Source organism: Mixophyes fleayi, chromosome 9 (assembly GCF_038048845.1).
Source record: "Mixophyes fleayi isolate aMixFle1 chromosome 9, aMixFle1.hap1, whole genome shotgun sequence".
NCBI lineage: Eukaryota > Metazoa > Chordata > Amphibia > Anura > Limnodynastidae > Mixophyes > Mixophyes fleayi.
Genome location: NC_134410.1, coordinates 84,730,536 through 84,756,545, shown reverse-complemented (window position 1 = coordinate 84,756,545; position 26,010 = coordinate 84,730,536). Strand labels below are relative to the sequence as shown.

The 26,010-nt window shown below is 41.8% G+C and overlaps 1 protein-coding gene across 3 annotated transcripts in view; it reads left to right on the top strand.

Moving 5' to 3' along the window:
* Positions 1–26,010, top strand: part of FRMPD3 (FERM and PDZ domain containing 3) — a 735,664-nt gene that overhangs the window by 476,062 nt on the left and 233,592 nt on the right. For all 3 annotated transcript variants that reach the window (XM_075184613.1, XM_075184611.1, XM_075184612.1), the window contains one exon: positions 5,930–6,066. In XM_075184613.1, coding sequence (XP_075040714.1) covers positions 5,930–6,066 — 137 coding nt within the window. The remainder of the gene's footprint in view (positions 1–5,929; positions 6,067–26,010) is intronic.

Below are 26,010 nucleotides of genomic sequence, written 5' to 3'. Positions count from 1 at the left end.
TGCTTGGAAAATTCTCAATTCTTCTGGCCAGGAGGGCCCCCTTTTGATTGCAGTCTTCTTATCTTCAGCCAGAAGGGCCTCATATTTGTAAAATCCAATCCGGAACATGCTTGGTTATTAACAAAAAAAAAAGACTACAGGCGCCGCAAACAGCTTCTACACTGTAGAAGATCCAATACACAATGAACTTAGTTCTTGCGCGAGGTCTATTTATAGTATTAGGGGATTTTGCCAAAGGAAAGGAAATGGCAAATCATTTTGACTGGCCAATATAGCCTCTGCAGGTAACCCAGTTCCAAAAGAACTGCTCCAACACATTCTGGGAAAGGTGGACGAAACAGAGACTACCCAAATGCAATTTGTACAGTGCAGTCAAGGACTTTTTGCCCGGCTAAATACCATTTCGAACAGATTGCAGTCATCACAGTGTTAACCAGTGTCTTCTGCTCCATCAGTGGCCACTGTGGCTTCCACTCTGTTTTTTAATCTCCGAATACCTTTTCTGGTCGAGTATGTTGGAGTTCCTAAAATTTGCTGATTAAAAGGGCCAATGAGGCCTACTTAATTTCTTTGATATCTACTTAGGTGTTGGCTTGGGCATTACCTCTCTGAAAAAAGAATTGTGCTATTTTACACACCAGTGCATCTTTTGTAGCACTGTTTACCAACTCCAATCCTCATGGACCCCTAAAAATGCAGGTTTTCCAGGTCACAAGTGAAATAATTAGTACCACCTGTGGATGTTTCAAAATGTGTCAGTTAGTAATGAGTACACCTGTGCTGCAGCAAAGAGATATGGAAAACATGCACTGTTAGCGGTCCCTGAGGACTGGAGTTAGGAAACACTGTTTTGTAGCATCATTCTAGAATTTTATTGATGAGCGTGCAGAGATGCCTCCACTACTGCCAGTAAATTGTGCCTCCATCTAGGCTCCCAGACTGTGGGTGCAATTCCACACTGTCTCTTCTGAGTTATAGTGGAATGATGAAGCCTTGGTTGCAACACTTTGGCAGGGCCTCTCAGACTGAATAAAGGACAAGGTAGCATTACATGAGCTTCCTACATCTCTTGATTACCTAATGTAACCTTGTGAATATTAATTTTCAGGAACAATCCTTAGAAAAAATACAGGGCAGAAGGATTACCATCAGGTTGGCATACAGATTCCATGCTCCTCTTGCACCTTTTAAAGAACCCATGTAACTAGTTCGGTCTCATCTATCTTCCGAAGAACCTGTCTGTGTCTTTACTGTGCAGTCAAGCAATTTACTTGTCTCTTGTCCTAAGCATTCTGAAAATGCTAGGTTTTAAATGATTCAGGGGAGGCGAAGTTAGAAACATAGAATTTGACGGCAGATAAGAACCCTTTGGCCCATCTAGTCTGCCCATTGTTTTATTACCAATGGTAACCTTAAACCTTATTCTTTATAAGGCTATTCTTATGTCTATCCCAAGCATGTTTAAACTGCTCTACTGTATTAGCCTCTACCACATCTGATGGGAGGCTATTCCACTTATCCACTACCCTTTCTGTGAAGTAGTTCTTTCTCAAACTTCCTCTGTACCTACTTCCCTCCAGTTTCAGTGCATGTCCTCGTGTTCTAGTAATTCTCTTCCTTTGAAGAATGTTTCCCTTCATGCACCTTATTCAAACCCTTGATATATTTGAAAGTTTCTATCATGCCCCCCTTTCCCTTCTCTGCTACACACTATACATATTAAGTTCTTTTAGTCTTTTAGTAAGTTTTGTGCTGTAGGCCATGCACCATTTTAGTTGCCCTTCTCTGTACAGTTTCTGATGTATTTATAACCTTCTGGAGATATGGACTCCAGAATTGAACACAGTATTCTAGATGAGGCCATACCAATGATCTATAGAGTGGCATTATTACTTCTTTCTTTCTGCTACTGATTCCTCTCCCTATGCAACCAACCATCTGACTTACCTACCTCATTGCTTTGTTGCATTGCTTACCTGCCTTTAAGTCACCTGAGTCACCTGAAATAGTGAGGTTCCATCTCTTACTTTCCTACTCGCACATATGTTGGGAAATGTCCAATCTCTGTGTTCTTTCAAAGCCCCCTCAGGCAGTGACTCATGCTGCCCTCCTGGACTCTGGAGCCACAGAGAACTTCATCTCCTCCGCCCTTTTAAATAAATGGGCTCTGACTATTTTACCTCTGGAGACTCTGGTCTTCCTAACTGCCATTGATGACATATATACAGATTCCTTATATTGTACTGCTCCTATAACTCTTCGAATTGGGGCTGTACACGAAGAAACCATTACTTGTGATTCCTCGTACTTCTAGCTCTATCATCCTCGGCCTTCCCTGACTACTTTCACCTATTGTCATTCCCTTTGTATCACCAATAGAACTCCCCTTCTCAGCAATGTCTATTTCTGTTATTCCTGCTCAATACTAGAGCTTTCAGGATGTCTTCAGCAAACACTGGTCTGAGTTTCTGCCTTCCCATAATTTCTGGGACTGTCCTATTGAGCTAATACATGACAACAAGCTATCACCTTGTTGTCATGTTTATCTTTTATAGCTTCCTGAAACACAGGTCATGTCTGTATACATAAAAGAGACTATACAACATGGATTCATTAGTCCCTGTTTCTCATCTGTGAATGCAGGTTTCTTTTATGTTAATTTATAACATGGGAGCTTTTGATAATGTATTGATTACCTCATACTTAATTATATGAGTGATTTGATCGGATTAAAGAATCCACCATCTTCGCCAAGTTAGATCTCTGTGGAGCCTATAAGTTCATCCACCAAGGAAATGAGTCAAAAGTCACTTTGGTATCCAACGTGGCCACTACAAATACCTGGTGATGCCGTTTGGGCTGCATCAGTCCCATGTGCCAGAAATGTTTACCTATCTTCTCAAACATCAAGTCTGAAACTGGAACCATTTATTTTTGTGTGTGATCAGATGTCTTTCCTAGGATATATTGTTTAAGGTTCTGGTTTACAAATGGATCCAGAAAAGGTCTATGCTGTTCTATATTGGCTTCAACCCTCTGGCCTCATTGCCACCCAATGATTTCTTGGTTCTGCCAATTATTATCGGCCATTTATTCATGCGTACTCCCCCTTGGTAGCCCCCATCATTGCCTTCACTCAAACGAGGTCAAACACCAGGAATTGAACCAATGCTGTTACTGAAGCTTTCCATATTCTGAAGCAGGCATTCTTCAATATCCCCATTCTTAAGCAATCAGACACAATCTTTTTTCTAGGACGTCGATGTAAATTTGGGTGGCTTTGTACCCATCCTTTCTAAAATAGCCTCTAATGGAAAACAACAAGCATGCAGCTTTTTTTTCTTTTAAACATTTATCACTTGAAGGTCAAAACAGTACAAGCCAAATTACAGTAGTACAACATTGATACATCTAATTTACAGACACAATCAATAGGAATACAGCTTTTAAAGAAAGTAAAATAACTAATAAATATGTGTATTACGACCAATTTCTGGGTATAAGAAAGATGGTCATCGTTAATTTGCCTATCCAGGGAATAAAGTGGTGGGACCACAAAACAAGGTCTGACTTGATTTGAGATAGAATACAGGGAAAGTTAGCTTGGCCAAGCTGATGGTAGTGTTTGGTAATAAGCATTCACAGGTATTACATTTTTTGTTATCGCCAATTAAAAAGTAATGTCTGCGCTAAGGAAGTCTTGTACGCTTGAGGGATGCAAAAGTCTACGATTTCTGTTTTGTCGGGGTTAATTTTATATCCTGAGAAATGACTGTGCAAATCAAGTTCGTCCAGAAGGTAGGGGAGAAAATGAAGTGATTTGCTACAGTTAATAAAATATAATTTGCCAATTTATGCTATATGGTGCCCACACTAATACCGTTATATCTCTGTTAGCTTGTATCCTGGCAGCCAATAGATCTATGATAAGAGCGAAATAAGCAGACATCTCTGTCGCATACCATTGGTGATCCAGAATGTCAAGGTTAGACCATTACCAGAGACAACAGCAGAAGGTGAGGGATATAAAGCCAAAATCTCCCTTAGGAATTTGCCAGAGAAGCCCATTGACCCAAGCACTCAACACACAAATGCTTTTTTGGCATCTAATGCCATAGTCAATGAAGGATTTTTACCATCATAAACGTAGTAAATTAGATTGATGGTCCTTCTGATGTTGTCAAGGGCCTGGTTGGGATGGATTAGAGATGGTAGGAGGGAATTCAAAATGTTGGCCAATATTTTAGCATAAAGTTTTAAATCCACATTGAGAAGAGAAATTGATCTTTAACTAGAGCAATGTGTACGGTCTCTCCAGGGTTTCGGGATTACCATTATATTTGCTATGCAGGTAGCTAAGTCGAAGGAGGCCCCCTCTATTACTTTAGTAAAGAAAATTGTCAAGTGAGGAACTAGAAACTCCACAAACTTCTTATAATATTGGGCTGTGAAACCTTTAGTACGAGGGGTGGAGGAGCCCTTGATAGATTTTATAGCTGCTAGGGTCTCGTTTTGCATGATGTCAGAATTTAAAAAGAAGAGTTGGGGCAGGGTGAGTTTGAGAAGGGTAGTGCCTCTAAATTTTTGGAGGTCAAGTTCTCCCACGATGGTGGTCCAGGTAGCGTGCAGCTTCTTATCTCACAAATTCCTTCCTGCAGAATGAAATTATGCTATCGATGACAAAAAATATTTGGCTTTGAAAATTGCACTCAAAGAATGTCGGTATCTCCTTGAGAGTTCTCTGTTTCCTGTAAAAGCCTTTATAGTGTTTGAATCCTCTACAAGTTCAGTTGTCTATATTGTTTACAGACTTTGATCTTAGTATCATATTTAGACCTAAAAATCATAAAGCGAACACTTTAACTCGTTCTTTTGAAAATTAATCGCCTTTTAAAACCTGTGGATCCTGTACATTGATTCCAGGCATCCTCCACCTCATTTCACCTGCACTATTTAAGGCACATTTGGCTGCTAATCGGTGCCAGGTTTTCATGGCAGAGCAAGCGTCAAATTCTTTGTCCATTTGGGTCCTGTCCAGTTGTTCCCTAGTATCTTACCTTAGGTTCCTAGTGTCTGCATTCTCCAGTGTATTACTGGTATCCGCAATCTTCCTCTGTGTTCCTGGTGATATCATCTTCCAGCGGATTCCTGGTACATGCACCAATCCAGCATAATTCCTGGTATAATGATCTTCCAGTGTGTTCCTGGTAAATCTTCTTTGAATGAGTGCCTAGTACCCACACCAAGATGACAATAGGCAACACCTCCACTATTTCAAACCCGCAGTTTAGTAAATATACCCCTAGATCTGTGATGCTTCTGTAAAACTAGTGCAGGAAGATGATGGTGTCAAATGCTACTTTACGGGTTCAAATATCGAACATTGAATTTGCTAAAAGATAACAACTCTCTCTACACACTTGTTGGGTTCAAAAGTTCCTCAAAATGTTTATTTGGGAACCAGAAATTATCAATTAGCAGTTTTAGAGGAGAAATATGATGACTTCATGTATATATTTATGTTAATGTCTAACTGTATTTTTGCCTTTTACAAGATCTAGCATCCTTGACAATATCTATGCAACTCACATTGTATCTTGAATGTGCAGAGCTTTCAGAGAGTCTGAAAAGCCTTACAGCCAGACTTAAACAAATTTGTTGCCACAGATAACTGGCAATGTGTGTATTAAAGACTGTGAGATCTATAGAAGGCATGTTGCAATCAGTAAATATTAAAGGTGTTTGATACTAAATAATTTCACAGCTATTATCTAGAAAATTCTTGGATTCAAGGTCATATAGATCATTAATTATATAAATTAAACTTTATTATGAAGGTTTCTTTTATTACATATTCTATCTATGTGGACCTGATTGTAACATCAATATTTACATTTAGACTTACCATGACTCTGCTCTCTCTTCTCAGAGCCGTAATGATGTTATAAGAGAGCATTTGGGAGCAGAACTGAAGCCAGAAATGCTTCTGGGTCTCAGTGCGCTGCATATATACATCAGTGTCAGCTCCTCTCGTCCAGGTCAGAAGATTTCACTGCGTGGAGTCGAGTAAGGCTAACATAATTTAACATAATTTTATTACTGGTCCATTTTACTCCTTGTCATACTATCCATTTACTACCATCTTCTACTTTTGATACTTTCTCATATAGCCTATTTCATAATTTCAGCTTGATACTTCAAGTAAACAGGAACAATATGACAATATGATTTAAAATAACAGAATTTATGGCAAGGAAACACTTTAAATCAGTATTAAATTGTAAGTTGTGAAAGGACTATAAAATTTGAGAGGCTCATAGCTGGTTCGCCGATTTGCTTTCTGGATTCTTAGGATATCTTGGAGTGAAAAACAAGTCTTGAAATGCTATCACTTAGATAGTCCTGCTATAGCTTTACTATATGTAAAATACTATAAAATATGTAAGATTTATGGGGATGATTTTAAGATAGAAGTTGAAATTAATTTCCCTGTTTTCAACGGTGAACCACTTTTGGAACCACCAATACATCAAATGATAACTTGAAAAGCTAGTCAATGTGAATTCAACATAACCAGAATAAAATTTTTCCAACTTTAAAACATTCACTCTTTCATAAAAAAAATGTGGTCTCTCTTGACAACATAACAAAATAATTACTCTTGGAGACAGAATGAGAAAGTAACCATTCCTTTCCAGGTGATAACTTTTCCTCAGCAGCATTTGTGCAGGGATATCAAAGCAGCAGAATTCAAATTTAACTTGCAGTAGTAGTCACAACTTACCGCTGCTTCATTAAAGCTGCTGCTTATTATAAGATGACTAGGTGTAAGTAGAGTTTTCAAACATTATGGGCCTGAGCTATTAAGGAAAGTAAGGCAAAAAAAGCAGTAAATGTTCTCCAGGAACCATGTTACAATACAAGGGGTGCAAATTAGTTTATTATTTTGCACATTAAGTTAAATGCTGGCTGTTTTTTTCATCTAGCACATAAATACTTGGTAGCTTTATTTTTACACTGAAATTTAAATTTGATCTAGGACACGCCCTTCCTCAACTATAAATCTATTCCCACAGTTTAAATTTACCTTCCTGCCAATGCAACATGGTTTTGTGCAAAGTTACTCCTTTTTATGCTTTGCTCTCCTTAATGACTCAGGCCCTATGAGTTTTCCTTGCAGCTGCAACAAGATCCTATTGTAATATACATTTCTTATATCACTGTACCTTCCTTCACAAAGTTATGACAGCTAAGATGACTTCTCTGTGAGGCAATTGTGAGGTAATTGTGAATGGACACAATAATTGGCTGTGCACTGGGTTGTTCTGGGCAGTTACAAGGCACAATTGAAGCTTATTGTTTTCTTGTTCAAGGAGGTCAATTGCAAACAGGAAAAAAGTTGCACAGCAGCACATTTTTTTATTGCCAAATGTGCCTACTTGAACAACAAGGGCATATATAGGTGCATACTCACATTCCAGATTTGCGAGTCCAGATTGAAATGTGTCTGGTGGAAAAAGTACAAACATCACTTCAGTCCTGCCTACTACCACTTCAGTGCCACCCTTTCATTCATTTCAGACTTTCCTCTTCTCATAGAAATAGTACCTTGTTTATGTTTTAAAGTAATCTTGACAGTGGCGGGAAGTCGGGGATGACTTTATTTAATGTGTCACTATTGCACATTGGAATTTTTTATTATGTATGTAGAATTACTCTGATTTTTAATGGGAAGTTCTTTGCACTCAAATGCATGTACTACAAGTAGTGGAGTTATTAGTAAAGAATACTCAGATCTGACATATGAAATAAATATATGCCAATATTAATTTTTTATGTTTGAGTTGTTCAGTTATTTGAGAAGGGGCATATGTGGAGGGAAACTCATATATTAATGCCACACTGATTTAAAAAGGAGTTAGGGCAAGGTCCTAGTTGCCTTCTCTCACGGAATGTCCAGGAGACTGGAATATTGGGAGACCTCCTGGACTCCCAGGAAAATAGATTCCAGATGATATTCTTTAATTACTAAAGAATATTACATAAAGTCAACTCCTACCTCAGTGCATGACCCCATTCATCTATGTGAAAGACGCATTCTGATTGGTCAGCTCTGTAACCTGTTAGATTGCTTCACTGTAACACTTCTCCTCTCAGTCCTCAGGACCTCAGGATATTCAGGGCTGTCTGTGTGCCAGCGTCCCATGTACCTTGTGCCCTGTCATTTATAGCTTCCAGAAAACCGGACATGCCGGCATTACACTTTTAGTATTGGCATCATGAATGTCAACATTGTGAATGTCGACAATCACACCGTCCACATTTTGAAGCTGTCACCAGAATGGAAGTGTCAGCATTTAGAATTGTCATGTTGACAGCATAACAACCGACATTTCCTTTGTCCACATCTTGTACAAAATCCCGGAAAACAGGCCATGTGCCTTTACAAATAAGCAAAGTGATCATTTTGGTAGGTAAACTATAACTACTACTATTTGCATTCCATTGACCTCATATTTGCTCATCTCTCTGACATCTCTGGCTTCCATAGTTCATCATTCTTGATTTCTGACCATAAACTCCACCTCTGCCTACCTCACCTAAAACCCCGCGGACACTATGCAACCTGTGTGATCTTGGCCCCTCCAGTTCTCTGACACCCTTGAATCACTTCTCTCTCTCATCTCCTCTTTGTTTTCCCCAAACACATTAGTCTCCTTTTATAACTCGCCCATCTCCATAGCTCTAGATGAAGCTGCCCCTGCTACCACACTTCACCTTCGCCATTATAAACCCATAACTTGACACTCCAAGCTCACTTGCTACCTTCAGAGATGCTCCTGATATGCTTAGCACCTCTGGAGAAAGTCTTGCTCTGACGCAGACGATATGCATTTCAAATTCATCCTTCCTCCTATTACGCTGCCCTCCGTCTTGTCAAACAGGCCTACTTCGAAATCCTTATCTCCTCCTAATCCAAAACCCCTCATCTCCTCCTTTACACCAATAACTCCTTTCTCTGCCCATCGCCTCCACCCCCTCCGCTCATGACTTTGCTTTTTACTTCAAGGGCAAAATTGACTCCATCTGTCATGATACACTTGCAGTTAATTATCTCACATTTTCAGCCTATATTTCTTTACAGGCATCTTCCCTTCTGCCTTTAAACACAATAAATTATCTCTGTACCCTGCCTCTTTCTCCAGCTACCACCCTATATCCCTACACCCATTTCTTTCCACTCTTCTTGAAAGGCTACTATAAAACCATTTAACACACTTTCTCACCATCCTCTCACTTAATCCCTTGCAATGAGGTTTCTGCCAACTCATGAGACTGTCGTAACAGGGTGACTAATGAGCTACCCTCTGCTAAGTTGAAGGACCATTTCTCCCTGCTCTTGCTATTTGAAGTCTCTTCCACTTTTATCAAACTTGACGATACTCTCCTCATTCTTCACTTCCTTGGCCCTCACGGCACTATCCTTTCTTATTTTACATTCTACCTCTCTGATTGTTACTTCAACGTATCTTCCTCTGGTGCCTGCTCCTCTCATGTCCATCTATCTGTTGGGGTTCATTTATTTTCTCTTTTTACATGTCCTCACTTACCTCATCCACTCATTTGACCTCCAATATCACCTCTATGCCAGTGACACGCTAAGCTACCTTTCCTCCCCTGATGTTTCTCCCTCCCTCCTCTTCCGTGTGTCTGACTGCCTTTCTGTCATAGCCACGTGGACTGCTGGATGCTACATCAAGCTCAACATATTCAAAACTAAGCTTATAATCATTGCACCATCTATCATCACATTTCTTCCTCTGATATCCCTTTAGATTGATGGTGATGCCTCTCCTCTTTCCCCACACATGCTCCTGGGGGTCATTATTGACTCTTCCCTCAATTTCACTTCCTACATCCTGTCACATGCACATTTCTGGTGCCTCCACCTTTGCAACATTGCTAAGATTAACCCTTTCCTCCCCCTGGATGCACCCAAGACCATCATCCACGCTCTTGTCATCTCCCACCTTGATTATTGCAATCATCGCCTCTCTGGCTTGCCTGACATATGTCTGCCCCCTGAAATATGTGCTGAATGCAGCACAGGAGATAATCATCCTCTACTGCCATTTCTCTTCCGCTATGCCTAACTTCAAAATTCTGTATTGATTCATCATTCCCTCCAGGAAACAAATCAAGTTGTTTACACTCCCTTATAAAGCCCTCTATAATGCCTCCCCCTCCTAAATCTCAGATGTTGTCAAGAAATATTCTCCTACTCGCCCACAATGTTCTGTCACACTCCCATCTTCAAGACGCTGCTCCCCACACTTGTTCTAATATTTTGCTGAACTCTTATGGCATAATAAAATTGATGTATTTTATATATCATTTATTTTTCTGCATCATTTTACACTTGCTGTTGGTGCCAAGTTAGGGGGATAAAGGAATGTGTGTACCCCCACTGCCATTGTCAGCATACGCTCAGTCAAGCACATTACACAGTGTTATTGTTAGCACCTTTCTGCACATAACACATCGCATGTGTTTTCTCCCCACGCATAACACATAAGCAGAGTTGGTGTCACCCTGCACATAGCATGAACTCTCACTAACTCAAGATGGCAAAATCATGGTCTTTTTCTTGTCAGGTCTTTAATAACTACCATGAAATAAAATTAGCATTACCCCTCTATGAGCTTTATTACTAAGGCTTGGAGGTGGTTGTAGTGTTGCCACAATGTTCCAACCTTTCAGCATATTGGCAGATTTCCCATGAAGAAAACCTCCTAGATCCCCGCTATGCCTCCCGAACTGCAATCTTGCATTTATGTCACCAATTTAATGCATCCTTGCTATCTTCCCAGCAGCCCTTCTACACTACACAGCCTCTGGCATCATGCCATACATACACAAAACCACTCTGGGAGCATGTAGCACACAGTACTGTAGGTAACCTGGTTGGCACTAGTTAGTCTTTAATATCCTAGTTGATTATCTCATAATCTCCCTGAAAATTTTAACTAGAACATTGAAGCTGTGAAAAATGTTATACTTAACCCGTCCAAGTATTCACTACAATATATATACTATATTACATTGTTTCTGCCTTCCTCCATAACAGTTACTATATATCATCATTTTTAAAGCTTTCAATTCCCATTTTTATTTAAGAAATAATATTTCCCTATGTGGACAATAGTGAAAATGACTGACTTCTTTATGAAACATTCTAATGTTTTTATGATAGTGAAGAAGTTTTGCACCTATAATTTCAAATTCCCTTGTGTGAAGCTACAAAATGCTTCTTAATTAAATTATTATTATTATTGATTTGTTTAGGCACCACAGCACTCCAAACCACCAAAGAGGGGGAAAAAAAGAGCATACTCAAAACAGGTGTTACATCGGTAACTATAATCACCAATAAAGATTGTCTGATGCGATCAGTCTGTTCCAAAGAACAAACAGATTTAATTCCAAAATATAACAAAGTATAACCGATACATACACTTGCGCACTGGATCCAGCAACAGTCAATAATCCTGAAGTCTGTGGAGAGAAAGAGAGTGTTAAAATGCATAGCAAGGAAGTTCCCATCTTATCACACATTACAATAAACTCAACCTTTTATATAATCAAATAATGACACAGACACCAAATTATCGTTGGAATAAAAATATAAATTTATTAAATTTGAATGTATTAACTTAACCTCCTGAGGACTGGATGGTGGATGAGAGCAAGGCAGTCAGCAACAGCAAAACAGCAAAACAGTGGAAGTGTCAGACCATATTACCACTAACCCTTGATGATGCCTTATCTATTGGCCAGTGCTAAAAACTGTCTAAACTGCAAAACTACACCCCCCTTCTTAATTGTCGGTATTAACCTGTTGATACCGGACGCGGGTCCTCCTCACAGGAGGACCAACCATCTATTGACACCAACTGGGTGGGGGGTAGTAACCTATGCCAAGATGAACCCAGCACCATATGCAAGTCTACTGACTGCAATGCTCTCCTACCACCGGCCGCAATCCTTTAACAGATATGCGGCCCGCCACCACCAAACCTAATTACAGCCCTCAACTTCCAAAGCAAATGGTCTATAAAATAACGTATCCCCTCCTCCGTAAGATGACCTCCATCAGATATAAATAAAATGGGAAGATTCTGCTTTCAACAAGGGGTGAGATATAACTGAACTTCCCAAAGCTCTAACAACTTTACTCGCAAACTGATTCACTTTCCTAATGGATGCTATGAAAATAATGGGAATACTTGATCCCCATTTAAGGCATTGAATTATATAAGACCAGCACAGTCTAATGTTAGGCCACCGTTGCAAAACCACTGAGATGTCATTGCGAATGTTGATAATTAGAGCCAATGATTTTCCTATTCCAACATCATTACCCCCCAAATGAATGACCAGTATATCTGGAGTACCATGCCTATTAATTTCACTAACAAGAAGAGGCATGAAGTTGGCCCATCTCATGCCCCTCTTCCCTATCCATCTGACTGCAGCGTGAGTAGGCAACCAGGAGCAGTTTTGAGCCATAATATGTTTCCTTGCCCAATAAAGAAACAAATGCCCCATAACCCAAATATGTATCTTCTTGCCGTCCACACCTAAGACAGAAGATATTAACATGGGTAAGGTACAAGCTGGAAAACAGGGTACATAATTCTCTGTTACAAACTCCACGCGAATTCTAATGGCTAATGCACTGGCTAAAACCTTTTGAAACAGTATAACTGGCCTGAATGGGAAAGGTAGAAAAACTGCTTAAACCACCAAGGCAACAAAACTAAAGAAATGTCTGTTAATGTGCAGCACAAATATAAATACATAAACATAATAGTCATGGAAAAGGAAAGGACCAGCAACCCAGGTGAAGGTAAAAACCTAAATTAACCTTGGCTGTCTCACAGCCAATCAGGCCGACCACAGGAAGAATAGAAAAAATCCCTTCACGACCCCCGCTAAAAACGGTGAGCAGCAGAGCCCTGGGTCCACCAGAAAAAAAGAGGTAGAGCAGATCTGTGGTAAAGGGACAAAACAATATGCTTAAACATCATAATGTAACTCTTATAATTATTAAACTTCCACCTGCCCAAGGCCTGAATGGATGCCACAGATGCACCTCCTGTTGCTGCAGCAGTAGCTTCCACAATACGGAAGGAATGAGTCCCAAAATTTGAGGGGTGTAAACCAAAGGATAACAGCACACGCTTGAGTAACGTGTGAAATTGAAACTTCGTAAGGGGTGACCCATCCCTGTGAACTAACCAAACTTCGGCCTGAATGGGACGCAACTCCACAAGCATATGACATAAATGAACAGGGCAAACAACCTGATCTCGTTGACTCACCATGGTGAACCAATGGCCTTTACCCACCTGGTCTGTTTTTGATCTAACTATATTACACTATATACTATTGTGATTTAGAATGAAATTTTTTGACAAAATGGCCGACCCTATCTTACGCTTGGATTGAGCCACCAACTCGCTAACTCTTAAAGCACCATGGAAGGCCATAGAGAAAGCAATGCTGAAAAGGGTAACTTCGTAAAGATCTGCAGACACCTGAGGAAAACGCTGAAATGATGTGAGATAACAAAATGAGGTCTATAGGCTTACTGTTATCCCAAAGAATGGGACAGAGCTTCAATGCTTTTGCAATAAGGTACGGTTTGGAGGGATCTAGGAGCTCTTGCATTTTTGCCATAAAAGATATCCCGGCCAAGGTAGATGATATGGCTGTGTTAATAAAAACCTTCCTGGTAAGAATCCCACATAAAATCATCAATACTCTGATGGGTCCCCGGGGCACTGGCACTATATGCGATAACAATTTTTTTTCCCAATGCTGCCATGCCGCCCGATAAGCCTTCCAAGTGGATGGGGACAGGAAAGCTTCAGCCAGGATTCTTAAGCCGGCTCAACCATCTGCTAAACATAAGATGGGCATGTTATACCGATGGGCTTGACATGTGGGGCTAGAGCTCTAAAACAGATCCATTCGAAACGGGGCAGGGAGTCTGCTATGCAATTGTCTATACCAGGGACGTGTTTGGCGCAAACATTTATGTCGAAGTAATGGCAACAAGGAACCAGAAAACGCAATAAGTTAACAGCTGGCCTGGAAGATGCACTCTGAAGATTGATTGTTTGAACCACACCCAAATTGTCGCACCAAAAGGAGACTTTGCGCCCGCTAAGTTGGGGGGCCCATAACTCCAAAGACACTATTATGGGGAATAATTCTAACACTAGAAGGTTTTGCACCAGGCCATTATCTATCCATGCTTGCGGACAAGTGGATGGACACCATTCACTCTGAAAATAAGCCCCAAACTCTTTGGACCCTGCTGTGTCTGTAAATTAATCTAAAGACCTGGTGGATATAGAAGGGGAGGGCCAGATTCTAGAACCGTTAAATTTCCTTAGAAATGTACCCCAAATATTCAAAATATGCCCCAATCTCCTCATTTAATGTAATTAGGGAATGAGGTCTATTCCTCCCTGCCGTGGCTAACTGGAGTTTTCTAAAAAAATTCTACCTATAGGGATAACCTGGCATGCAAAATTGAAAGACCCCAATAAAGCTTGGATCTCTCGTAGGGTGTTAGAGGGGGAGACCAGAGTACCGGATATCAAACTCTCCAATTTCAAGATTTTCTCCCTTGGCAAGCGACAGCAGCCTTCCACTGTATCAATTTCTATCCCTAGGAAAGATAAGCACATTGAAGAGCCCTCTGTCTTGTCCCGGGAACCCCCATTACAGAAAAGAGTGCTTGGGCTGAGCACAACGTATCCAAGCAAAGAGTGGAATTGGACGGACCCATAAATAACCATCCAGATAATGTGCTATTCTGCTGTGACCTGTCCCTGCCTGAATAGCCCAATGTAGAAACGAGCTGAAGGACTCAAAAAATGCGCAAGATAGGGAGCACTCCATGGGAAGACATCGATATATGCATTATTTGTCTTTGATCCTAAAGCCCATGAACTTAAATGAATCTGGGTGAAGGGGGAGTAAACGGAAGGCTGACTTGATATCAAGTTTGGCCATGAGAGCCCCTATGCCAAAAAGCCTAATCATCGCCAGGGCCTCCACAAATGACTGATACACAACCGAACTTATGTCCTGATCTATGGCATCATTCACTGAAATTCCTACTGGGTGGGACAAGTGCTGAATCAAGCGTAATTTACCTGGGACTTTCTAGAGAACTACGCTTACCAGGGAAATGACTAAATCTGGAATGGGAGATGAATGAAAAGGTCCTACCATGCGACCCAGGCTGACCTCTCTGCGAATTTTCTCTCCCAGAACTTCTGGGTAAGTATAAGCTGACTGAAGGTTCCTAGAGGCTCTGGTGGATACCGCGGAGCCTATAGGAAGCCAAAAGCCGTGACGAAAACATTCGCAGAGAAAAAACGCCTGATCCACATGCGGATAAAGACTGAGCCATTTCTCCAATACCGTGAAGTTTATGGGTGAATGGGCTTTACACAGATCTGCCGTCAATGTCGCGGCCCCTGCTGAGACTGGGGGCACTCCTCGGACACTCATTGGCTTGGTGCGGACCGCAGCACATGAAGCACACGTGCCTGTATTTACATGACTCACTCCTACCACAAGACACGTTGCTGAACGCAAAACATCTGTTTTTGTGAATTGGGGAGCACTACATTTCCTCCCTTGCTGAAATCGAGTTAAACTTCCCCTTGACCTAGATTAAGGTTCGCCCAATTGAGTTTCATCCAGATCTTCACATCCCTGAAACCTAATGGCATGTCCACCTGACCGCTAACTTTTTCACAAAACTACTCATCATATCTGCGCCACGTACCTGGACAAATGTATATCTCATTTATGAGATGTAAATATTTCCATACCTCTACAGTGGCCTCAGATCTAGTTTCTAGATAACACGCTGAAAAACAACAATACCATGTGATCCACCTGGGGATTGTTTTATATGATTTCTCCCCTATTCCCCCTTTTGAGCAAGCTGCGACCAATTGCTTTTTAGCTGAAACTGTTATCTCAAACATATTAATGAAAAAAAACATTTTAATCTTATCTCTGACATCTGCCATCTAGGATGTATTCCTGACAACAGGGCAGTGTTCTCACACCGGACCATAGGGCTTGCGGACGTTGTCGCCTTGTCCAATATGGACTGCTTATCCATATGTGATTTATTATGTGTGAAATGTGTATTTAAGATTTTTATGAGCTTATGGGGACCCTTATCAGATGAAGAGGAAGAACCCTCGCTAGTGGTAGGAGCTGGAGGACTAGCAGTGCGCCCATGTGCAATAAGAAAATCACCAGACTCACTCACCGCCTTGGAAGCTGAAGGACCGGCCTCTCCACCATCCAACTGACCTACCGACCCTTGTTGCAGGGAACCCTCCTACTGTGTCCCCGAAGCGGTTGGGACGCCGTCATACGGCTGTGGTCCCGTGGCGCCCGATGATGCCTGAGGATCAGACGTGGATGCGCCTTGACCTGTTGCTCTTTCTGGCTCCTCCACGATTACCTGGGAAGCTGAAGACAAGGACACGTTAGCGCCTACAGCCATAACTTGACCTGCTGTAAGTTGAGGGGGGATAATTGCTCCACCTATCTGCTCTATTGTTTTCCCTTGAAATTGTGGTAAAAATCCCGGGGGAGGGGGTCTACCCCTGGAAGTAAAAACTCTAGCCCCTGACATATCTAAATAAACCTGACCCTATCCTGAGGAACCAAAATTGGAGCGAGAAAGTACAGGGTACTGATGCGTGTATCTCGTGAAAGGGTAAGGGTAAGGAGGGCCGACTAATGCTGTGTTCTGCGGACTGGGTATCTGTTCTGTTGTAGGATAAGGCAGGTCCCACCGAAAAGGAGGGCCTGCTGGTAAACTGGCTGAGACAGCCCCTGTTGAAGAACCAGGGGATATGGATAAAAGGCAGGGTACCCTGCTGGCGCTGAGGATATAGATGGGGCCCACTCAAATGATCCCCCTAGATAAGGCCTATTAATGACTAAGGCAGAGAGAGGGATTTGAACCTGTCCAACCGAGTCCTGGGAGAAAAACTACAGGGAATAAATAGAGGAGGGTGCTGCAACCTGACTCAAAGTTATTTTGTGATGTGACCGCCCCCTGGGAAAACAAAAAAAAAGGGGGGGGGAAAGAGGGGGAGAGAAAAGCTAAGTTAAAGGCAGAAAGCAGGGAGAGCTAGGCAAACAAAAGAGGGGGAAGAGGGAGAACAAATGTAGACAATAAAAACACTAACACTGGAACACAGAGCAAAAGAAAGGCTGAAAAGGAGCTACTCAGCCTGACTCCACACTGAAATCCGGATGCAGGAATAGGAAGAGAAGTGCATGAGCAAGCAGTTATACAGATCAACAAAACCCTCCTCTCTGTCTCTATTGGCTTATATTTTTTCTTCTCTAAACAACATTGATTGGTGAGTACTTCTGTCACTCACTAGCATGATTTTAACTGCGTTCTGGCTAAATGCTTCACTTCAACTACTGTGCCCAGTGGCCTATTTTTATACAATTTGAGTTGAAAGAAAACAGTGATGATGTCACAATGTACACAAAGAAAACACTAAGACCATTCTTCATTGGTTCAGGGTTCAAGTTAGTTCAGTACATTGCAGGTCATAGGTCAGATAAAATGATGCTTCTCCAAAGGTGGAGGCAACTCCAACAGCTGTGTATGTGTTTTGCCTCAGGGAACCACCAAAAGTCCAGTATAAACTAGAGATGCTCACTGACCCCCGTGTTTTGGTTTTGGTTTTGGATGTGGATTACCATCGTGTTTTGGTTTTGGTTTTGGTTTTGCCAAACCGTCATTGCGTGTTTTGGTTTTGGTTTTGTTTTGCTATTTTGTTTAAAAATCAAAGTTTTTGGGCCTAAAATAACCAAATTTAGTGCTCCACCTGTTTCTTGGATAAGTAATGTAATTGTAAAGCTAATACATTATCCAAAAAACTGTTTAATTCCTGGTAGGCCTTCATTAATTCTACACACAAACCAGATTGTCTTCCTCTCCATCTATGAATACTGGCATTGCAGCCATCGTCTTTGGATGTATATTACACCCTACACTTATACTTAAATAGGTAAAGAAATGGACAAAGGCAGTTTGGTTTCTGTCTCTCTAGGTCCCCCTCCACTTGTACAAAATACCAAAAAATTCAGCCATTATAAACTGTACAATATTAGGAGAAATGGACAAAGAAAGTTTAGGGTCACTCTGTGTATGACACCCTAACCTTAAGTAGAAATTGCCCAAACAGCAGCCTTTCAAGACGGTACCTGATATGGAATTGCCCCAAGTCCCTTTCCTCTTTTGGGGTAGATTGCACCCTAGACTTATATAGAAAGTTTTAAAAAGATGTTATTGTCATCATCTTCAACTTCATCCTCACCCTCATCAGTGTGTACGTCATCATCACAGAGTATCAATTCATCATCGCTTAAATCCGCCAAAATAGAACAGTCAGTGCTTGGATGTCTTGGATGGTGAAGGCCTTCCTCGTGGAAGATGTAGTTCATTTTTATAAACATCATTTTCTCAACATTTTTGGGAAGTAACCTTCTATGGCGATCACTGACTAAGTTCCCTGCTGTGTTGAACACTTGTTCAGAGTACACACTGGAGGGTGGGAAGCTTAAGTATTGCAAAGCAAGTTTGTACATGGGTTTCCAAATGGCCTGCTTTTCTTCCCAGTAAGGAAAGGGACTGTCTGACACTTCCATATCAATTACCTCTTGGAAATAATCCTCCACCATCCTTTGCATGTTAATACTCATATTGGATGGAGTTATGGGCAAGGTCACAGGTTTTTTTGAAAAATCCTTCAAACCAGCCCAGATGTTAAACTGTTCTGGTCTGCCCTCTGTGTCCTCCCTACTTCTTTTTTGAAAATTCAATTTTTTTCGAGCAGCAGCTGCTTGAGAAACTGAAGGAGGACACGTCGTCAAGCCAAGGCCCAGTTCAGCGGACAACTTGCTGAGCAATAGCTCCTTGCAAAAGTTCATATCTTGTTCATTTTGAAGCAAAGACTCAATGTGGGTCTTAAACGTTGGATCAAGCACAGTTGCCAAAACGTACTGATTCGAGCTCAAGATCTTAAATAACTCGAGGATCATTGTGAAGCGAATAAAGTACTTGATCGACAAGGCCAACATACTTTGCGGAATTGCTTGCTTTCATCTCCTCCTTCAGTTTCTCAAGATGCTTTTCCAATAGTCTAAATAAAGGAATGACTTGGCTCAAACTAGCAGAATCTGCACTCACTTCACACGTCACAACTTCAAATGGTTTCAGCACCTTGCACAGCACTGAAAGGATTCCCCACTGTGCAAGAGTGAAATACATGCCCCCTCCTTTCCCAATATCATGGCTTGTGCAATACGCTTGGATGGCTTTGCACTGTTCCTCCATCCTCTGCAGCATGTACAGGGGTGGAAATCCACCTAGTTACCACCTCTTGCTTAAGTTGGTGGCAGGTCAAGTTAAACTGCTCTTGGAGCTGCTGCAATCTCCTACATGCTGTGGCTGAATGCCTGAAATGGCCTGAAATATTACGGGCCACCGAAAGCATCTCCTGCACCTCACGGTTATTTCGTAGGGAAGCTCTGCACCACCAAGTTGATGGTGTGAGCAAAACAGGGAATGTGCTGGAAATCACCCAGCTGTAATGCTCGCACTATATTGTTGGCGTTATCAGAAATGACATATCCTGGGGAGAGTCCAAGTGGTATAAGCCATGTATCAATCACATCTCTTAGTTTGCGTAACAAATTGTCAGCTGTATGCCTGTTAGTGAAGCCAGTGATACAAAGAGTGGCCTGCCTGTGACAAATGTTACGTAGTGGTGTACATGATGCTGCTGTTCTTGCTGGTGAAGGTGAATGACCAACCCAGTGGGCTGTCACAGTCATATAGTTTTTGGTTTGCCCACTTTCAATTGTCCACATATCTGTGGTTAAGTGGACAGTGGGCAGAATGGCATTTTTCAGCGCAATCTCTACATTTGTACACACTTTTTGGTAGAGTTGTGGAATATCTTTACGGGAAAAATGGTGTCGCAATGGAATTCTGTAACGCAGACACAAAACCTCAATTAACTGTGAAAAACCAGCTGCGATTATTGTGGATATTGGACGCAGATCTAACACTAACATGGCAGCCATGGCGTCTGTGATTCGCTTGGCGACTGGGTGACTGCTGTCATATTTGCTTCCCCTAGCAAATGATTGTTTCACAGTTAATTGTTGAAATGTAGGACTGCTCTTTTTCTTGACCTTCCTCTGGGCTGACGATTCACCCCCAGGAGCAGCAACAGCAGCAGCAGTGGGAATAACGCTTTCTTCAGAGGAATTAATAATAGTGCAGGAGTCATCCAGCCTTAATAAGTGGGATGCAGGGCTAACTCCGAGTGCTACTGAGGATATTGATGAGGATGGTGTGGTGGGTGTATTTTGTAGTCGTCGGGATGTCGGTGAGCAGAGGGTCCTAGCTGCTGATGGAGAGCTTGTAATTTTTTTGGAAGAACTTTCAACTTTTCCCAACACTTTGCCATGAACTCTCATCAAATGGTGTAACATAGACGAGGTTCCAAGATGGTTATGGTCCCTCCCTCGACTGAATGTGGCTTGACATACACTACAAATGGCTATACAGTTGTTGTCTGGATTGGGGTAGAAATATTTCCACACATAAGAAGTGGATTTTTTTGTTTTATGACCTGGCATGAAAATGGCCTTTTTCTTGTCCTTTTTTTTTTTGGTGTGTTTTTTTTTGACTGATTTCAAAAGACTGTGTAGTTTGACATCGCCTTTCTCAGATGACATACTGGGAACACTACTATCAGGACTGGTGACGGAACCTGGTTGCTGATTCTGCTCATATGTGGACTGCTTTGAATTCATTATGAGCCCAAAACACTTGTAGTGCTACAAATTGTTTTAGATACTGCTGACAAATATGGCTTTTGTCAGCCAGAAAAATTAATGCAAAAGAATGGGGGGCACCCCAAAAGCACTTGGAGAGCTAAATATTATTTTTTTAGACTGCTGACAAACAGGACTTTTGACAGCCAGAAAAATTAATGCATAAAAATGGGGAACATCCCAAAAGCACTTGGAGAGCTAAATATAATTTTTTAGACTGCTGACAGACAGGACTTTAGACAGCCAGAAAAATTAATACAAAAGAATGGAGGACACCCCAAAAGCACTTGGAGTGCTAAATATTATTTTTTTAGACTGCTGACAAATAAGACTTTTGACAGCCAGAAAAATGAAAGCAAAATAATGGGGAACACCCCAAAAGCATTTGGAGTGCCAGAAACTGCACAAAAAAACCCTCCTCTATCCTCCTCTCACTGCTGTAACAACTAGTATTAAGATTAGAATGGTATTGCATAGAAACAATAATGTGTTCAATTACTGCTCTGTCCCTGCGCTGGTATAGCCAGTGTGACCTAACCCTGCTTTCTCCCTCTGTCAAATGGCGATGGATTGCTGTGGAGGCTGGTATTTATGTTTTTCAAATCTCGCGAGAACCGAGCTCAGAAATACGAATACGTCATGATGACGTTTTACCTCGATTTCGAATCCGAACGGGCGGGAGAGTACCGAGTTTGCTCGGCTCGGTACTTGGATAGGCTAAATTCGGATGAATTTGGATCTCGGGGAACCGAGCCCGTCCATCTCTAGTATAAACTAACCTATTAACATATTACATTTTGAATTTTAATCTCATACTAATCATAACTAGCGATCGCAATGTGCAATTGTTTATACGATGATACCGGATTCCTGCTGGTGAAAGGTGGATTAATATAAGACTAAACACAATACATTTCTTCTGACCTGAAACCTAAATATCTTTAATGTAGGTTTACCATTGTGATATGAGAGGAAACGAAGAGAGAAAGATGGATTCTGAGAGCACTCCTATCCACACTGAGAAAGTAAATTTATTATTACTGTTAATTATTCCGGGCAAATGCCTTTATTGATAATGATAAAAACATATCTATCCAAATGATGTTGATTAACCTCATTGGTAAAAAGTGAAATAATAAAAGAAAGAAAAAGATATTATGTGAAAAGAAAATATAGTAGTGTATTAAAAAACCTTGGATAGTGGAGCCAGATAAGGAAACAAGGGTCATATATTGTATCAACTATAAACCAATATGATTGTCACCCTTGAAATCCACAATTTATTTAATATATTCGGGCAGGTGAAAACTAATATTGGTACCCCTTGTCAATGGGAGAGCATAAAAGAGGAAATATATACCAGTGCTTAAAGCATTGAATACTTATTGGAGATTGTTGTCAGAGCATAACTAGATCATACATGGGGTGTAACTGAAAATATAGAACAAATCCCAAATATCTAAGGGATAAACACTGAGACTGCAAAGAATAATGTTGGAAAGCTGAATCTCCTTATAATAATATAATATGCAGTGTCTGATTTAATCACATTACTCCCAATGAATATGCTCTTACTGATCCCCCTTCAATCATTACAAATTAGAGGAGTATCTCTAATCCAAACTCCTCTGAAAGTTTATGTGGCATATAAAAGTTGGTGGGAATGAATTCTAATACTGATCCAAAGATCAAAAAAAGATGCTGTCACAGTACAAATATTATAAAATTGTATTTATTGCTGCCTGCAAGGATCTCCAGCTGGGATCGGCCCCACACAGTCTATTCAAGTGTCCAAAACTCCCTCTCAAGCCAGGCTGTCTCACAGTAGGAGCCATTTGAAGATGTCACAGGCGACCCACTTATCTTTTCACACTAGAATGTGCAAAGCCATCAAACACACTTATATCACTCTCTGTCTTTAAATTTTACACTTCAATTGAAATTATCAATGGATTCCTTTGATATCACCTATTTACACTGCAGCTATGAATTATCCCTTATAAATAACTGCAAGCTCTCTATGTTCACGACACCTTCCCTTTTTAAGAGATGCAATGGTGATTGACTGACAGGTCATTGCCCAAGCCATCTCCCACAGATTCCCACTGGCGAGATAACCCATCTGCGTTCCCGTGCTCACTTCCCTTCTTGTGCTGAATAGTGAAATCATACTGTTGTAGGGTGAGGCTCCACCTCAATAATTTTCCGTTATCACCTGCCACCCTATGTAACCAGCTAAGAGGGTTGTGATCGGTCACTACTATAAAGTTCCATCCATACAGGTAGAGTTGTAACTTCTGTAGGGCCCAGACAATGGCTAGGCATTCCTTTTCTACAGTGGCATAGGCCACTTCTCTTGGCAGAAGCTTCTGACTCAAATACATAACTGAATGAGTACTGCACCTAGGCCATAGGTACTAGCATCCGTTTGCACCACAAACCTACAGGTAAAATCCGGGGCCTGTAAGACGGGAGAGCTGGCAAGGGCAGCTTTCAGTGCTGATGGAGAGCCCTCGCAATCATCTGTCCAGTTAACTACTTGAGGCAGCCTCTTTTTGGTCATATCTGTCAGAGTGTTGGCTAGTGTGCTATAGTTAGAAATAAATTTTCTATAATATCCAGCTGTGCCCAGAAAAGACATAACCTGCTTCTTCGTTTTAGGGGTTGGCCAGACTGTGATGGCATCTACCTTCCCTGGCTTTGGCCACAGAATTCCCCCTCCCATGCGGTTTCCTAGGTATTGTACTTCTGTCATGCCTATCTGACACTTTCCAGCTTTGACTGTCAGGCCTGCAGATTGGATCTTCCGGAGCACCTGTGTCAGGTGCGACAGGTGTTCCTCCCAAGTATGGCTGAACACAGCTATATCATCCAGATAAGCTACTGCAAACCCCTCAAATTCCTCTAGCAGCTGGTTAACCAAGTGCTGGAAAGTGGCAGGGGCATTTTTCATGCCAAAGGGCATTATCCGAGACTCGTACAATCAAAACGGGGTAATAAATGCAGACCTCTCCTGAGCTTCCTTAGACATGGGAATCTGCCAGTATCTCCTACTTAAATCCATAATTGTTAAGTACCAGGCGGTAGCTAACTGATCCAGCAGCTCATCCATGCGGGGCATTTGTTATGCATCAAAAACTGTGATGGCGTTTAGTCTCCTGCAGTCCACACAGAAGCGAGTGGTCCGGTCCTTCTTGGGGATGAGGACTACAGGGGAGGCCATGCACTCTGAGGCTTCTGGATTACCCAGAGTGCTAACATCTCATCTATCTCTTGCTTAATATCAGCCCTCACTTCTAGTGAAACTCGGTAGGCAGATTGCCTAACAGGAGCATGATCCCCAGTGTCCACGTGGTGGACTGCTAGCTGAGTTCTCCCAGGCTTTCCAGTAAAAGCGGCTAGGAAGGGGTTAAATACTTCACGCAGCTGGGTCTTCTGGACCTCAGTTAGCTGCGAGTTAAACTCTGCATCCTCAATGGATCCTGTCTCTTGCACTGCAGCTACTAAATCGACTAGGTTGTCTCTTTCCCCCTCCTCTGGCAAACTGCATACTGGCAGGGAGCAGGCATCCCTGTCATAATGGGCTTTCATCATGTTAACATGAAAAACTCTATGTTTCTTCCTGGCGTGATCTGTTGTGACTACATAGTTTACATCATTTAGGCGTTGATGGATGAGATAGGGGTCTTCCAAAGCAGCCTGGAGTTAATTCTGGGTCTGAGGAACTAGTACCCACACCTTTTGACCCACTTCATATACTCTTTCCCTGGCATTGTGATCATACCACTGCTTCTGGCTTGCTTGGGCCTGCGTCATGTTCTCATGTACCAACCCTGTCAAAGTATGCATTCTGTCTCTGAGCCTCATGACATAATCAACAACTGAGACCTCTGGAGTAACCAGTTCTCCCTCCCAGGATTCTCTTATCAGATCTAGGGGCCCCTGTACCCTTCTTCCATACAGGAGCTCAAAGGGTGAGAAACCTGTGGATGCCTGTGGTACCTCTCAGTAAACAAATAGCAGGTACGGAAGGTAGCGTTCCCAGTCCCTTCCCTGGGACTCGACTAGCATTTTGGGCATCTGTTTTAAGGTCCCATTAAAACGTTCACACAGGCCATTAGTTTGTGGGTGATAGGGACTAGCTACGATATGTTGCAGCTGCATTTTCTTACAGAGACACTGCATCAAGTTGGACATGAACTGGGTCCCTTGATCTGTACGCATTTCCTGGGGAAACCCTACACGAGAAAATATAGCTAACAGGGCATCTGCCACTTTATCTGCCCTAATGGAGGATAATGCTACCGCTTCCGGGTACCGGGTAGCGTAATCTACCACCGTTAGGATGAAACGCTTCACAGAGCTGCTTGGTACGGCCAAAGGCCCAATAATATCCACAGCAACTCTCTGGAAGGGTTCATCAATTACAGGCAAAGGTATTAAAGGGGCCTTGTGGATATGTCCAGGCTTCCCCACCCTTTGACAAGTCAGACAAGAACGGCAGTAGTTAGTTACATCTGCCCCCATGCGAGGCCAGTAAAAGTTGTGTGTTAACCTGGCTTTTGTTTTCACTACCCCTAAATGTCCAGCTAGGGGAATCTCATGAGCAACCCTCAGCAATTGTTCCCTGAACTGATGAGGTATGATAAGCTGCTCAAATTTGTAGAAACACGGTCCCCTGTCCCTACCTCAGAACATGATGTGGGTGGAGAAACAGGGTTAGATTCTAACACAGTAACAGTTCTGGCACTAGCATCATTACACCCTTCTCTAGCATTTCTAGGTTCAAAATTATTACCGACTGCTGCAGCATTGTCAAAAAATTGTATCATATCATTAGTTTCAACATTGTTACATACTACCTTAGATGAGTCACACATTTCCGGGTTAGCATTGACAGGAACATATTGTGATATCAAGCGCCCCAGATCAGTGCCCAATAAAACATTGGTGGGAATATCATCATACACTCCCACTTCCTTCATCCCCCTCCCCGCTCCCCAATCCAAGTGCACTCGTGCCATG